General features: G+C 44.0%; 1 protein-coding gene across 2 annotated transcripts in view; it reads right to left on the reverse strand.

Moving 5' to 3' along the window:
• The window catches only part of l(2)k05819 (transmembrane protein 94-like protein l(2)k05819), a 55,203-nt gene extending 46,094 nt beyond the window's left edge, over positions 1-9,109 (reverse strand). For both annotated transcript variants that reach the window (XM_089588175.1, XM_089588174.1), the window contains exons 1-7: positions 8,968-9,109; positions 8,143-8,301; positions 6,994-7,127; positions 5,128-5,264; positions 3,585-3,796; positions 2,399-2,553; positions 435-537 (exon numbers count right to left, since the gene is read on the reverse strand). In XM_089588175.1, the coding sequence (XP_089444301.1) occupies positions 435-537; positions 2,399-2,553; positions 3,585-3,796; positions 5,128-5,264; positions 6,994-7,127; positions 8,143-8,223 (822 nt within the window). In that variant the 5' untranslated portion in view covers positions 8,224-8,301; positions 8,968-9,109. The remainder of the gene's footprint in view (positions 1-434; positions 538-2,398; positions 2,554-3,584; positions 3,797-5,127; positions 5,265-6,993; positions 7,128-8,142; positions 8,302-8,967) is intronic.
• Positions 9,110-16,616: the final 7,507 nt, after the last annotated feature.

The following is a 16,616-nucleotide window of genomic DNA, read 5'->3' on the forward strand; positions in this document are numbered from 1 at the left end:
CTTTTTTCGGCACAACCCTGTTATAACAATTATTGGTTATAACAATGGTATTTCCATGGCACTTGAATATTGTTATAAGTGGGCTTGACTGTAGTACTACTGTGACTTCTTTCAAACAGCAGTACTGCCTGCTACAGCCGCTGTTTTAAGTACTCTATCTCTAACAACTATGTCTCTGTCAGTTAATCAAATAAGCCAGCAATCACTTAATGTTAGCAGTTAGACAACTGCCCCCAGTGATCTTTGCTGCTTTCCACCCAGTTTGCATCACCTATGGCCACTCCAGCCAAACAAATTTCCAGCACATTTACCAAAGATTACATTGAGTTTCATTTGGAACATAGCGACAAAGCCTCTAAAAACTAAAGGAGTCACGAATGACAAGAGCTCAGTGAAGACGACACGGACGTAAGAACGACCGCAAGTGAGCTCACCAGGATGCCGATGACAATCCTCTCCAGGTAGACGCTGTTGATGCGGTGAACTTCCTTGGTGAATGTCGTCACCGGCCGCACCAGCGAGTTCTCAAGGCACAGCCTGCGAGAGAGCAGGAGAGTTTTCAGTTGCTACAGAACTCGTCACTTCTATTTATTTATTTATTTGTTTATTTGGTACCTGCATCACCTTTCGGCATTACAGCAGGGGGGCACTTTCACATTCAAAAAACAAGAAATCATGCACTGAACGCATGAAAAAAGGCATCATTAGGTAGAAAGTTAACAATATGTGGTGGCAAAGCATTCCATTCGCGAACTGTTCGCAGAAAGAATGAATAACGGAGTACGTCACCTTTAAAAGGAGATTCGTAAAGGTTTAAATTGTGGTCCCTTCGCTTCGAGACAGAGAAAGGCGGCTTCAAATATTTTGATCCGTCTATACCAGTCTTGGAATAGAAAATGTTATGCAAAAATTTTAATCTCAGATTCCTTCTTCGAGTTTTAAGTTCTGGCCACTAAAGATTCCTTTTGCTTTCTGAGATACTGAGTGTCCTGGAATAATTTCCAAGTACAAAGCGGACTGCCCTATTTTGAATTTTTTCCAATTTATCAATAAGTTCTTGTGAGTTCGGGTCCCAGCACACTGATGCATATTCGAGTATCGTGCGGACGCAAGTAAAATATAGCTGTTCTTTGAGATGCTGTGGAAGGTGGCTGAAATTTCTTCTTAACAAACCTAATATACCAGCAGCTTTCTTTACGATGTAATTAATATGCTTTGACCACCTCAGGTCAGCAGTAAGATAAACGCCTAAGTATTTAAAATTCTGTTCTTTCTTTAAGGCCACATGGTTTATAGTGTATATATAAGAAGGGTAGGAGCGCTTCCTCGAAAATGACGTGTACACACTTTTTAGTATTCACAGTCATGTCCCGACTATTACACCACACGGCTATCTTATCTAAGTCATCTTGCAGGCTTTGCACATCAAGTGAACTATCTATAATTCTATAAATCCCGCAGTGCCGTTGGCAGAGCATGCGATTCACAGTGGGGAGGTTGAGATCAGGAATGACCTCAACAATGAAAACAACATAAGCGCGTGGATGCAAGAAACACAGTGAACAATAAAACAGACGGACAGGGAAATGGTTTTGTGAGGAGGGCAAAGACAAAGTCACCCCACAAACATCAGCAAGATTGGGGAAACTGCCAGTGCACACCACCAATTCACTCCCACAGCTGATTACAGTGATATCTAGTGGTTTTCTTCAGCAGCATTTCTGCTGAGCTTCTCAGTGTGAAACTAATGCACTTGATGAGCTTCACTATCATTAGACCATGTAGCCAGAAACTTATTTCAAATAAAAGGAGCAATCTAGTCTATTTGCCGGTAGGTTACAAAACTAGTCCTGCCTCATAAAGGGTAACATTTGTAGTAAACACACAGCTGCACCGGTTACCAGTTACTGAATGCACTTTATCAGGACTGTGGATATCTCAACAAGAGCGATTACACAGGCGGTATTTGAATTCAGCACACTGGTGTTTTTTCTGGAATATAAACACATTCAAAACACAGAACGTGCATGCTAAAAGCCACACACAAAACTGAAACCGTCACATTTTTCTTCTTTTTTTTTTAAAATGAAAGGGTGTACATAGATATAGAAGGTGTGTTAGGCAGATGGAAATGAGGAAATAATGCAGTTAGGTTATTTGGTTGCTTTTTGCCCTGATAACTGCTGGTTAAAGAGGTCAAAAAAAAAAGAAAAGACCTTGGTTTACAGGACAATTTATAAACGATAGAGGAATAGCGGTTAAATGTAAGGAGGCTGCAAATGAACCACTTCACTTCATCACTGTATGAAGCAGAGAGACAACATCAAGCGTAAGACTTCCATGATTAATGTACGAAAAATGACAAAGCATGCTGTGCTGGAGGCAATTCTCCCCACACCTGAAGAACTTGAGATAAGGTGCTTCGAGCATGACAAAGCGGCGTGGCTCGACTGGTCGCCGAAGCCGGGCTCCCGTAAAACTGGCACAGGTGGCGATGCCAGTCTCAGGCACAAATGTCTCCTTCTCTTCCAAGGTGAGCGGTGCTTCCTTACCCTAAATGAGACACAAACAGATAGTTTCACTGCCCTTAATACACAGAAAAATTATGGTATAAAACGTCTCGACTATCACTATTTCAAGTATTTCATTGTATCCCCTACATTGCAGAAATGTAAAGACTGGTACATTTGTTGGCTAAAGTATCACTGACACCCCAAAAAAAAAATTAAGGAAATTAAGCTAATTTCTAAATGCCTACAAACAATAAAGCTATGCGCACATACTGAGGCACACAAAATGGAGTCAGGCACAAACATGCAGAATCAGGCACACATTTGCAGTGCCCAGATTGGACTTCAAGGCAGTTTCAACGAGAAAGTAAGCTTTTTTTTTTTTTTTTGCAGGAAGTTACCTAAGAGCACACTTTCTGCATTACTGGCAGCCGACTTTCTCACTAGGCTTTACTTAAGAAATATATTGGGAGGCGCAATTAGTGCAATACTCTACGGATCTAGTATTCTGCTCCAAGAGACCATCCACACCCAAGTGAGAAGTTTTCTGTTAAAGAACCACACTAGCCCCCCATTATTTCTGTCAATAAAATAAAAAAAATGCATGGACAATATGAGACCATCCCTCCAAGAGTTGAGCATGAATTCATTACAAAACTAAGTTTTCAGCAAGCTAAGTTTTCTGTGACCATTAAAAAACCAGTTGAAAGAGCGTCTTCAAACCTCCCGGACCCACCTCCTTTGCTGAATCTTCACGACCAACAAACGAGATGGCGCCACCAGTGCGATCGCTGTCAGAGCAGCTTAATTTTTTTTCGTCGTCGCCGCAGACGATGTGAATATCCGACTTATTCTGTTCGAATCAGGTAAGCACCCCAAGCAAACGTGGTATTAAACAATTCTGCCGACCAAATGCCATTTCTATGTGAAATTTGAGCTCGAACAATGAGCCCGTTTAGCTGAAAGAAGCGTTTTACGGGGCGCGTTTATTTCCGCAACACGCGATATTACGCTATACCAAATGATTGACGGGTGACCGGTTGGCTTTCGGATGCCAGAGGCATGACTGCTCACCCGGGTGACGAGGCTGCACCTGCCCGGCACCTGGTGTCCCGGCCGGACCACCACCACGTCCCCCTCGACCAGCAGGTGTACCGGCACGTTGACCAGCATGTTGTCCCTTAGGGCCCACTGCAGGCTGATGCAGGGGGACGCCGGCTGGAACAGCGGCACATGCTCCGAGGGGGCCCAGGGGGCCTCCTCCCCACTGCCATGCTCCAGGGCATCTGGGGAGGGGGGGGGGGGGAAAGGCCAGGTCCAGAGAAAGAGCTAAAGTGGCTGTTTGGGCTTCGTTGGTCAATGATCATGGTTAAAGAATGCAGCGCGAAAAGACGAGGACAAACGAAGAAGTGGACAGGACTGGCGCTGACTGTCAGTGCCAGTCCTGTCCACTTCTTCGTTTGTCCTCGTCTTTTCGCGCTGCATTCTTTAACCAGAGAAAGAGGCTCAGAGAGACACGGTTGAAGAAGCATAGTCGAAAAAGTACTGTCGAAACAGCACAGCTGAAGAGGCATGGTTGATGAAGCATGCTCAAAAAAGCAGAGCTGAAGAAGCACGGTCGAAGAAAGAAGGAGGAATAATGCCTCAGCAGCTATCAGGAAGAGGAAATGGGCATGGCAGGTTGTACAATGTGGAGAAAAGATGACCAGTCGTCCCTTAGGGTAACAGAGCGGATAAAGGCAAACATAGCAGCCAGCAGAGAGTAAGGAGACGGCTGAGATTAGGAAGTCTGCGAAGGTAAGGTGGCCACAGAGCAGGGTTAATCGAAGAGATATGGAACAGGCCTTTGTCATGGAGTGGGCGCAGTTAGGTTGGCAATGATGAGGCATGGCTTGAGAAGTCTCTAAGAAACAATGTCAAATGGCTCAGAAAGGAAAAGGCTCTCCCACTCTGTGAAAGGTGTGCATGACATGACAGCTGTGGGATCATGAGCAGTTAGTGCAGAAATGACTGCTACATTCCTGAAACATGTCAATGCAACCAGCAGTGCATGTGCTGAAGAAATGACAGCATTCATCAAGAAGCTATGTCGATACAAAATGAGAGACCGTTGTCATTTTATCTCCTATATGCCAGTGAGAGGAGGATTTTTCTTCCTGGAGTGTGCTACACCCGCCAACAATGATTTAAACAAAGGAAAGCATTGGGGAATGTTTTACTCTTATAAGCAGTGTTGATGAAAGTGGGAGATTAGCTCAGTAATTATTAAATAAGAAAATTTTACAGAAAGAAGAAGAAAGGACAACCAAATGCTGCTAATGGGGTCTATACTGATGACCTCCAAACATCACATGAAGTGTTCAATGACTGCTCGTTTCTTTCATACATGCAGCTTGTCAGAAAGGTAGATAATGTCATATGTGAAGCACAGATGCCCAAATTTCCCAGAACTCTTCATACTCTGTCATTCAGAGAACTCTGCGCAGTTGTTTTTGCTTAAGTCTCACAAAATAATTCACCGCGAATGGTCCAGTGCTTAAGTAGAACCAAAACCAGGCAAACTTGGCAAAGCAAGGCAAAAGCTTCGTGAGCGAAGCAGAGGCAAAGAATAACGCACTTGCCACTGTGGTGATCATGGCCCGGGCACGGTGTCTCATCTCCAGGTGGCGTAATCTCGTATCCCAAATCACAAGGACAACGTTGAGCGCCAGTACACAGATGAGGAACAGGGAGTCTCCAACCAATACAGGTCCCCTGCAAAACAGTGCCACAGATGACTGCACTGCACGTTGGTGTTTCTGTCACCGACAGAGGTGCACTGAAAAGAGTAGCAACCTTCCTCAATTCCAAATCATCTCAACAGCTCCTTCTACCTCCATAAAATACACAATGGATGCATACTCGTAATTGCACTGATTTCGCAGTGCAATTACGAGTATGCATCCATTGTGTATTTTATGGAGGTAGAAGGAGCTGTTGAGATGATACTTCTCTGTTGTTTTGATATGAAATTTACCTTGCCAATTCATGTTACGCAGCCAAGCAGTTCCATCCGTTTTTTTTTTTTTTGCTGCCCTTTCTAATTTACATCTCGAACATCTACTAACACGAGGCCCTGCTTCACTGTTTAACACTGGGACCTCTTTCTGTATACTATGCCCCTGTGCACTGTGTTCTCTTTTTGATGAATAGGCTTAGTGGTGATGATGACACAGCAGAAGGATGACTTGCTGGGTGAGCTGGTATATGACATTCAGTGAGCGAGCAAAACAGAACTTATACAGGACATAAGCTGGCACAGTGAATATTTTGTTCAAACTTCCCCAAGACAAAAAAACAGATTTGCACGAAAACGAAGCGTTTGGTAGAAGTGCTTGGTTTCACCTACCAAGTGGACACATATTGTTGCGATCTAAAGGAAAACATACGCAGGGGAGATTTCAGTGAGAAGATTAGGCAGAGTTGAGGCAAAAGAGAAAACTCAGGCTTGCTGCTGACACTTCACAAAAGACAGCTGAATAAACAGCTGTGCGAGACAGAAATGAAGGTTAAGATGCGGTCATTTCGAAATACAGCATTAGAACCAAACCTCATCAGCACATTTCCCAAAGTGAGCACTCTCTATCATCAATAAATCAGCCACGACCCATGCTAAACAACACAGCCATCCATTTGTAACTGGGTGCCGTAACTCCAGTGGTCAAATAAGCCAAGGGCTTCAAAAGTAGCAAAAGAGCTTCTCAGTCTAAACATTCTTTCGAGTTCCAACAATGAATAGAATCGGCAATGAATGCACATTGGGAACATCAATCAACAAAGATTGCAGTGACTGGACACTAGATGTTCAAGACAGACGTGAAGTAATCCGCCTTTTTCATCACGGCTGCTCTACGTATGCATGCCTCCCCTCCTTGAGCTCCACTGATTGAAATAGGGTTGAAAACAAACCACCAGCTTCTACTGCACATGCACAGTACATGTTAGGGATAGGAGCAAGCGACAGATGGCAGCAGCAAGCACATACTCGCCACTTTTTCACAGGCTCAGTTGGCGTATCCTGGTACCGAATTTCAGAACACAGATCAGACCGCGCTTCCGTTGCCTACATGTGTTAGCTTTCAACCAGTTTTCAAGCTCCCTGCACAGGGTGCCACATCTCGTGAAAGAGGTGAATTCCTTTACCACTATAAATGTGGTTTTTACAGAGATATAGCTGCCCAGAAAATTTCCACCAGAGTGACTGACCTCAGTGTCATATGTTCTTACTGAAAACCAGGAGAGAGAGAGACACATATACACGTACATATACACGTACATATACACACATACACATACATACACATACATATACACATACATATACATATACACATACATATACACATACATATACACATATACATACAGAGAGAGAGAGAGAAATCACAGAATGACACAGAAATCAGTGAACGTTCCATCTAGCACATGCAATGCAACAACTTACCCTCCGAGAGAGTAAGCCACCACAAACGCCACCACCTCGAACAGCAGCAGAACCACACTGGGCCATCGGAAAATGGAGTGTGGGTTGTTGTGGTGGAAGGCCTCCCCAAGCCAGGTGACCTCACATTCCCTACGCTGAAAGACGATAAGGAGCTGGTCGTTAGAAGCTTCTGAAACAATGTTGATTTTAGCATGCCGTCTCTGCCAATATCCGTACAACAGTGTACATGCAGTGTTCCTTTACAAATTCGTGCTTCTGCAAAGCAACCCAACACTGAGTTATGTACACGTATATTGTAAACAGTAGAAATAAAACCGTCGGGGTTCATAGCTTTGCAATGCAAACTCAATCTGACTTGCCATACCTCAACACTGAGGCTTCTTTCAATGGCGCCCGTCCCACAATTCTTTTCAGTTACTTTGAGAGTTACTTTGAAAGGTATCGAGAGGTAAAGCGCAAAGCTGTACTCCTGTTATAAATGCAAACCACCTTTACTTGCTGTCCTCTGCTATGTGTTACACGTCGGTATTGTACGTTCCGGCCATATCTGCTCCATAACTTTGTTTGGTAATGGCCAGGTGTACAACAAATGTGTGCGAAGCATGCTATCTAGTCAAAGATATGCTGCTATTCAATGCATGCACAAAACAAGGCACTTATAGCTATGCATAGAGCATAGCAAAGTCAGACATGCATACGATATCAAGAGATAAGAGTGTCGCTACGCTGTGTCCAATAATACAGAAGTGAGGGATGTTTACTAATCACTAGGCAGCAAAAGAGAATGAAGAATGACACAACCATGTCGCATTAATTGAAAAAATTATGCAAACACATGCATGGGCCCTTGGTCTCTCATAAGGAGGCAGAGGGCAAAGCTCATGGTAAATGCATGTGCCTTTTGGGTTCACGTCTTCTGAGAAGTAGAGGAAAATATGGGGCAAAACTAACGCCTCTCTCCTATCAGTCAATGTTTGTTAGAGAAGGGGAGAACTGCCCTCCTCGCCTAAGGATGCCACCACAAGAAAGAGAGTGCGCATCCAACAAAGCGCGCGCACAGTCTCTCGTAAGCTCTGCACACAGCCTGTACAACATGCAGCTCCTATCGTCCAACAAGCGTGTCAATCAGCGCTATACTTAGACCCCCACCTTAAACTGCTCCAGCTCCGTTTTGAGGCTCTGATGTAATCGCCGCAGGGCCTCGGCGGTTGTCAAGCCGGTCGGCTCCATGGCATCGTCTGCTCCGGTGGCGTCTGCTTCTTCACGCAGGCGTCTCAAGGGTCCGTGTCATGACCCCGCAATCGGGCTCTGGACACAAGAAGAACATGCGGTTCGCGATCCCTATCTTATCGCAACGCATGTCAGACGCTCGCATCGCAGCGAAGACAGCCGTGGGTAGGAGATCGACCCAAGCTGACGGAAGGAGCTAATGATCGGTACACACACCACGACTGTAACGACAGGCAAAACACAGTCGTGATGTCGATTGTTTAGGCTGCAACAGCGGGTTTGGGGAGAGCGACGAAAGGTCACGGAGATCAAAAATTTCATCTAAAAGCGGGAAATCAAACCACCCAACAAGGTGAACACAGCTAGTCTGGACTAGTTTGTCACCAGTGACTACGCACACATGAAAAGGGGAACAGTATCGAATGGAACACGCCTGAGCGTAGTGCGACGGAGTATGTTACGCTCGATCCACAGGATCACCACGAACCGGCTGAACCACTTGCCAAGCACATACTGCGCGAGATACGAGCGATCTAAATCAGTTCAACTGACCGGACGGTAAGAGTAGCACCCCTTTACGAACAGCAAAAAGGAAAGTCTTAACAAAAGCGACAGGGAGTACAACGCAAGAACAGAAAATCCTCAAGAGAGAGGCAGTACGCTACACAGAGCGATGCTCGGAGTAGACAAAGGCTGCATCCGCAGTCGGCTTTTCGTAACTGCTGAGTTCATCGAGCAGCTCACCGGACCGGCGGGATCCAGAGCGCCTGAGACGTCAAAGGAAGTGTCTCATTGAAAGGCTATTAAGTGCGCGACAAGGGGAGTTATGAAAGCTGTCTGCTAGTTTTTATTTCTGACCGCTGGCAAGCGCCATGTTGCTTTGTGCACGACTGTCGCGACACCCGCGGTAACCGCAGTAGTCAAAACATTTACAAAACAACTTTCTGCATTTAAAATTTTAGCTATAAATTAAACAAAGGGTATTTATTGCAATAAATTAAAATATAGACAGCACTTTTTATATCCATTTAAGCTCTTTTAAATAATTATGTTAAGCGGCCATTTTGAGGAGGACTCGCATGTTCGTCACTTGAGTCAATCTACCTTGCAGTATTCATAGTTTATTAGTAATTCATTGAGCTCAAGTCTCATTTCAATGTAAAACTTATTACATGATGAACACCGTGATCATCAATAATCAAGAATCAGTGCCAATCAGATGACCCCCTTCGGACACCTGAACTGTTGTTACCTGTAACTGCGCTTCTCGCCAAGCCCTCAATTGAGCAATACAATTTCTTCAAACAATTATTGAAATTTGCGCTTTTCGTTCAGAACTTCTAAACCCTGTATAACTGCACCTCAATGCGGAAGAACGGTCCTGTCCTTCCTTGTTCCTTTACTCGGCTTACGCCTTAGAGCAATGAATGCGTGTCTTTGCTGTGAAAGAGACCATTCAGGGCGCTATTTGAAAGCGCTAGGGCTGGGCGATGCTGCGTAGTCAGAGGGAAACCATGGTGTCTTCGTGTCCAGAGAGATCATGTACCCTGCCTGGCACACTTCCTGATTGGGATTTTATCACTTTTCCTATGGAGGACCATATGGAGACTGTGCGGCCGCAGTTTCCTGCACTTGGTTACACAGCGCCTGCATATGAATGCTGAACATTGTGAATACGAATATGAGCGACAGCTGGGTTGCTGCGAAAGTGCTTATGCCAAACGGTGCATTCTGAGTAGAGGTGCGGAGTGGAGGTGGGTATAAGAGGCGTGCGTCGCGTATTTATTTATTTACAAAATACTGCGGACACTGAGTCCAAGCAGGGTGGGCGAACAAGTCAATCAAACGGCAAAAAACGCAACAGTTCAAAAAAAAAGAACAACACAATACAGCAATAATTGGTTAAAACTCATGAGACAATGATTTAACTATCTGATTCCAATCTGTTATTGTGCGTGGAAAGAACGAAAACTTGTAAGTGTCTGTTCTAGCGAATATAGGGGTTAGAGAAGTGGGATGGTGTTGACGAGTTTGTCTGGTTGGTGCCGGCGTTAAGTATGATGAGGGATCCAAACCAAGTTTGTTATGTAATAAGAGAGAAATAAATTCTAACCTAAGCTTTCTTCTCCGATGTTCAAGTAGTTCAATTTTATTAATCCCCATTAAAGTGGTTGGGGAGTCAGTCCTTGCATATTTATTAAAAATAAACCTGACGGCTCTTCTCTGTATTCTTTCCAGATTTTTTACGTTAAATTTAGTTTACGGGTCCCACACTATGCATGCATATTCCAGTTTAGGTCTAATTATTGAAGAATATCAAAGTAGCTTAATGTTAGAAGGAGCATTTTTTAGTTTATGCCTTAAGCAACACAGTTTTTGAAATGCAGCTGAGCAGATATTGTTTATGTGCAAGTTCCACGATAGGTTGCTACTTATGGTTACTCCTAGGTATTTGTAGTTGGATACTTGTTTAAGAGGGAGAGAGCCTAATTTATATGTGTGGCTATGACGTACGGTTTTTCGGGTTATCGGCATATAAACACATTTATCAGCATTCAGAATCATGCCCCATCGGTCGCACCATTCGAAAACATTGTTCAAAGCTCTGTCCAGGTCACATTGATCTTCCTTATTTGTAACTTCTCGGTATAGAACGCAATCGTCAGCGAACAATCGAATATGCACTGGTGGGTTAACAACTTGAACAAAATCATTCACATACAAAAGAAAAAGCAGAGGGCCCAAAACACTTCCTTGGGGAACACCGGATGAAACTGGAAGAGAGCCCGAACGTCGTCCACCCACTTCAACAAACTGTTTGCGGTCTTTTAAGTATGCAGTAATCCATGTCACTAAAATATCAGGAATGCCAATTTCTTTCATTTTAAAAATTAGTTTATCATGAGGAACTTTATCAAATGCCTTGCTAAAATCCAGAAATATTGCATCGATTTGGCCTTTATTATCTATACAGGAAGCAAATGAATTTATTACTGTAATTAGCTGTGTTACCGTCGAGAATCCTTTTCTGAACCCGTGCTGGAAGCTTGTTAGTACGCGATTTTTTTCTAAAAATTCATTCATACAGTGTGCAACTATATGTTCTAATAGCTTACAGCATGGGGACGTCAATGATATGGGACGGTAGTTCTGCAAGAGAAGACGGTCTCCTTTTTTATAAACGGGAACAATCCGGGCTGTCCTCCAGTCATCGGGTATTTTACCTATTGACACTGAACCGCGAAAAATTATGACAAGAAATTTAGCCAGAGTTTCGGCATAGCGTCGCAGAAATGCGTTTGGAATGTTGTCAGGGCCACATGATGTTTTGGTTTTTAGGTTCAGCAACATGGAAAAGACACCAGGGTAAGTAATAAAATTCACTTCGGCGGGATAATACACTCGGCTATTGTCAGTATATGTGCTTGGGGCAGAAAATACACTTTGAAAATAACTATTAAAATGCTGAGCAATAGCCTTTGGATCGCATACCGTAGTGTTGTCCACCAAAATTTGCGTGACTGCTTTCTTTTTTTCACTAATATAATTCCAAAACTTACTTGGCTCGGTTTTTATAAAATTTTGAAGGGATATGTGTTTAAGAAATAATCTTTTGAATCACGTAACGCACGTGCTAGGTTGTCCAGTAATTCCTTGAGCACATCAGGATCTGCGCGTTTCTTCTTGTGTCATTTTACCCTTCGCCTCATTTGAATTATATTGCGTGTCATCCATGGTGTTTCATTTCTTTCTTTTTTTGTGCCTGTTTGGTACAAAAGTATTGATGCAATACGAAGAGATTTTTTGAAACTGTCCCAAAGTACGCAGACATCGGCGTCATCGAAATCAACAAGGCAAGTTTCCAGATGTTCAATGACAGACGCGTCATTGGCACGCGAATAATCTTTAAAGTAACGTGAAGATGAGGGTTTCTTTTTTGTTTGCCGTGCTAGGGGAAATGAAGCACTAACCAAGTGGTGGTCAGACAGGCCTTGTTCCACAGAAACAGTGAAATTCACAATGTCGCGAGGTACAAACAGTAAATCTAACAACGAATTCGTGGAACCGACTTTACGGGTTGGTTCCTGAACTATTTGCGTCAGGTTGTGGGTAAGCATTATTTTAAACAATATATTGGCTTGCTTTGTGGAAGCACCGAGACACTCAAGAAGTTCCCAATCCACACCTGGCAAGTTGAAGTCGCCGATCAATAAAATTTTACTGTTTTGGTACTGTAAGAGATGATTTTCTAGTTTAGTTAAGAAGTCGGTTCCAGAACTAGGGGGTCTATAAAGAGCATATAAAACAAAGTTTTGTCCCCAACAGGAGAGTTTCACACATAGGCATTCGATATCATGTACGTCATCTTGCAAAACACCTTCAATTTGTTTCTTAATTAGGACAGCCACTCCACCACCCCTAGATTCCCTGTCTTTTCGAAATACAGTGTAAGAAGGAGGGAAAACGTCCTCATCATTTACATCACTGTGAAGCCATGTCTCAGTAATCACTGCAACGTGCGGATCATGGTGTAATAGCGCTATTTCAAGCAAGTCTGTCTTATTAACTAAAATACGCGAGTTAATGTTTATTATGCGCAAATGTTTGCTCTGATCTTGCATATCACGTCATGCCTTGTCCTGCTGATCTACTCTCTTATCCGAGTAGACTATCTTAACGCGTTTATTTTGCGATTTATCCCAGAAAAACATATCTTTATCCACTTTTAGCTTGTCATGAATAAGGGTGACCTTCTTTTTTTGACCCCTCTCTTCTTTCGCGCTATCCCAAAGTAGTTTTCGTGTCAGCAGCGTAGATTGGGAATAATCGTTCTGAATTGATATTCCTGAGCCTTTCAGCTTTGTAACATTTTCCATTATTGTATTTTTTTTCTGCAAAATTCTGTAAATAGAGAATAACAGGGCGTTTGTCGCTCCGACGCCTCAACCTATGAATGCGCCCGATAGATTGGCAACTGACTTGAAGCTTGTCCTCGAAAACTTCTTTGATTATTTTATCTTTCAGCGTAGCTTCTGTTTCGTCAGGTTCCTCAGTAATACCGTGAATGATTAGGTTGGACCGTCTGCTTCGATCTTCGAGATAGATCAGTTTTTTGACTTGAAAACCCATCACATTCTCAATTGATTTCAAGGTTGTTTGTATTTCCTGAGGCTGCTCGGTGAAGGTTGATGTTTCGTTCAGCTTTTTCTCCATTTTTTGTATTAGGCTCTGCAGATCACTTACCATATTTACAGTCTTAACTAGCTCTGCTTTCATTTCACTGATTTCGGCTTGAAGAGACAACTGGCCGTCTAAAATTTGTTCAATAACTTCCTTTTGAGTCGGGCCAGGATTCGTTTCGATGTCGCCACAAAGGATCAACTTGCAAGCAATAAAACATTCATATGCCAAGGCAAGACAACGGTGGGGGCACGGCAAGACCACTATACCTCGGCAATCGCTACGAATGGCGCTAGAATAGCTACCAACCTGCAGAACGTAGAAGAGCGTCCTCGTAAGTGACATGTTCAAATTCAAATTTTCAAATTCACTTTATTTCTGGTAGAAAGCAAGTATACATCATGAGCAAGAGAGTTTAAAAGAGGATGATTCTACCAAGCAAGACGAGGCAAAAGGCGTTTCATCTACGCCTGACAAGGCCTCGCCTCCTGGCGAGATACATTGCACTCTCTATGCTACAAAAGCCGTTGAAAAAAAGTATGTTACACCATTCATTACGTGCAGAAAACAGAAGCATTGTGAACAAGCATTATATGAAATTAAAACCGTAAGTACTACAGAAAACAAGAGAATTTTTCTTAAAAAAAGAAGCTTACGTCACAACCTGCTAGTTATTGTGTCAAAAGGTAAGAACCACAGTTGCATAAATATTTATCTCAACAAAAGATTAGCTCCTAACCAGAAAAATTATTACAGTGTCAAAAGCATGAAGAAGCAACATTTGTATCGACATAACAATGAACACAGCAATACAAACGAAACACAAACCTAAATGAGATAACAAGGAGACAGATCATTTTTTTTTCTACCAGGAGTACTTTTTTGGCCCAGGTCCGCCGTGCCCACTGAAGGTGAATTCCTGTGTCGATTCTTTTATACTCGTGAGCTCCGATGACGTCACGGTGCGATGGATGAATGCAGTCGCTGGAAGAACAGTGTCATTAAATGACGACAACGAGTACGATGCGTTGTCGATGTGAAGTTGATTTCCATCGCAGCCACAGATGTCATCAGGCCACACGTGTCCAGTTCGTAACGCAGCGGAGCCCAGGATAACCTGCAGAACGTAGAAGAGCGTCCTCCTAAGTGACATGTTGGGCCCAGGTCCGCCGTGCCCACTTGTCATACATGGTCGCTTTTAAGGCTGAGGTCCAGCGTGACATGCGGATTGAGTGAAACTGAGTTTGCGCACCAATCAGCAGCCTCTCTCCCTTTGACGTCACTATAGTGAGAGCGTTCCAACCAGTGAGAGTGACTGTCGCCTTTACCCCTCTCACTACTTCGCGTTACGACGCGACGTGGCTGTTCCCGTCAAAAACTTTACAACTGAAACAACGTAAACCTCCACTCACTGACGCGGTACAATATGTAGCTGTGCTCACAAGTAGGATTGGAGGAAAATGAGGGCTTTCCAAGCAAACTGTTTTTGGTCGAACTTGTGGCCCCAATGCAAGACAGGCACTTGGCGACAGCAACAGTGGAGAGATTTAGCATAGTGGATATGTATACTTACGAGCGTATACTGGATGCCAGCTGCTCAAGCGTAGTATCAAGTGCAGGACGTGATGGGACGCACACTTTCCACGGCACATGTGCAACTCGCATCCAGTAATCCGGTTTGCACCTACGTAAGTTAGCCGGTTTACATCTACGTTAGCAGTCTCGACAAGCGAGACGAATACAGCCACGCGTATTTTGTTTAATCTAGGGAGCTGCTATGGCTCCTTGCATAGTCGTAACGCAACGTTCAAAATTCTCATTATGAGGATCGAACATGGCCAGAGCCTAAAGCTGAAAACCCGAACCTAGCCCAGGCTCGCGACTTCAAGCCCGGGAACGGCCCGGGTCTGCGAAATCATCACTATGCTGAGCCTGGGCCCGGCCCGCCAGGCTTGGCTTGAGGACCGCTTCCGCAGCAGTCCAAGAGGTTAAATTGCTCCTTGTGTGCAGGTAGATTCCCTATCACTTCACAAGTAATAGCGCTTGAAGAAAAGTTTGGTAAACACAAAAAGAACCGAAGATAAAGCAGGCTCGCCCGTTCGGCTTTTAGCAGTGACCTTGCCTGTGAGTAGCTCAGAAGATCCGAGAGCCAAACGAATACGGTTGCATGCCCTCGCAATAGACACTTTGCGTTACCTCCACATTTTTAATCAGCCATATTTTACGGCTTACGATGTCTAAATATTAAAACGTCTTCGCAGTCGTAGTAATGAGATGTTTGCTTATGAACACAATTTCGCGAGTTGAAGTCATGGCGCACTGTGTCCGCGTTTCAATGGACAAAAAGCAAAAGGCCCAGCCCTGGGCCTTGCGAAACAATGCATTTTCCGGTCCCGACCCGCACACAAGCCCGGCCGTGTAGGGATTTACCTTGCAACTGGTCCTTGGGCTTGGTTGTTGGTCCTTTTCTGAAGAGCGAAATATGTCTCGTGTCATCGTGAAAGAAAAAAAAAAGCCGGCATATCCGTGGACCTTCATGGAAAGTTAAAAATTATGCGGACGCTTAAGTCACCTCAAATGAGACAAGCGACGTTGCTGCAACAAGTTTGTGTCTTTTCAGTTCTTCCACCACATACACAATGTTGGCATTGTCATCGTAAGTTTATTTGCCCACACATAGTCATTTATTTGCACATACTGCAGCTCCTACAGGGACTATCGCAGGAGTGGACGTCTACAAAACACTGTAGATACAAACAAGACTACAAGAAACGAAAGCAAAGATTAAAACATCAAAGTTGAAAACATAAGGAACACTACACACACAGGGTGCGCGGGGAACAGTCAGTAAAGAAATAAAGAGATTATAAATTATAGTTACATTCCGCCGAGTCCGTGTTCCAAACTGCTGGTCTTGCCCTTTCCCCTTTGTGCGCTTCCCCCTTTTTCCAGTTTGAATTTCCCCGCAGTCACGTGACCTTCCGACATCATGGCCATCTCAGCCAATCAGCGACTTTCGAGGCTAATGCACGACGCGAAATCGTAAAATGTGAAAAGCCTCGGTGCCCTGCCACAGTGCGAAGGTTGCCCTGGATAGTTGGGCAGGGCATAGTCACGTGACGTTGTGACGGGACGCCAAATCGCACGACGTGGTCTGAATTTTGCCTGGACCCGCTTACAGACGTCAAGGAGGGAGGGGAAGCCGATTTTAT

This window comes from Amblyomma mixtum, chromosome 4, assembly GCF_055824585.1.
Source record: "Amblyomma mixtum isolate Tamu chromosome 4, ASM5582458v1, whole genome shotgun sequence".
Taxonomy (NCBI): domain Eukaryota; kingdom Metazoa; phylum Arthropoda; class Arachnida; order Ixodida; family Ixodidae; genus Amblyomma; species Amblyomma mixtum.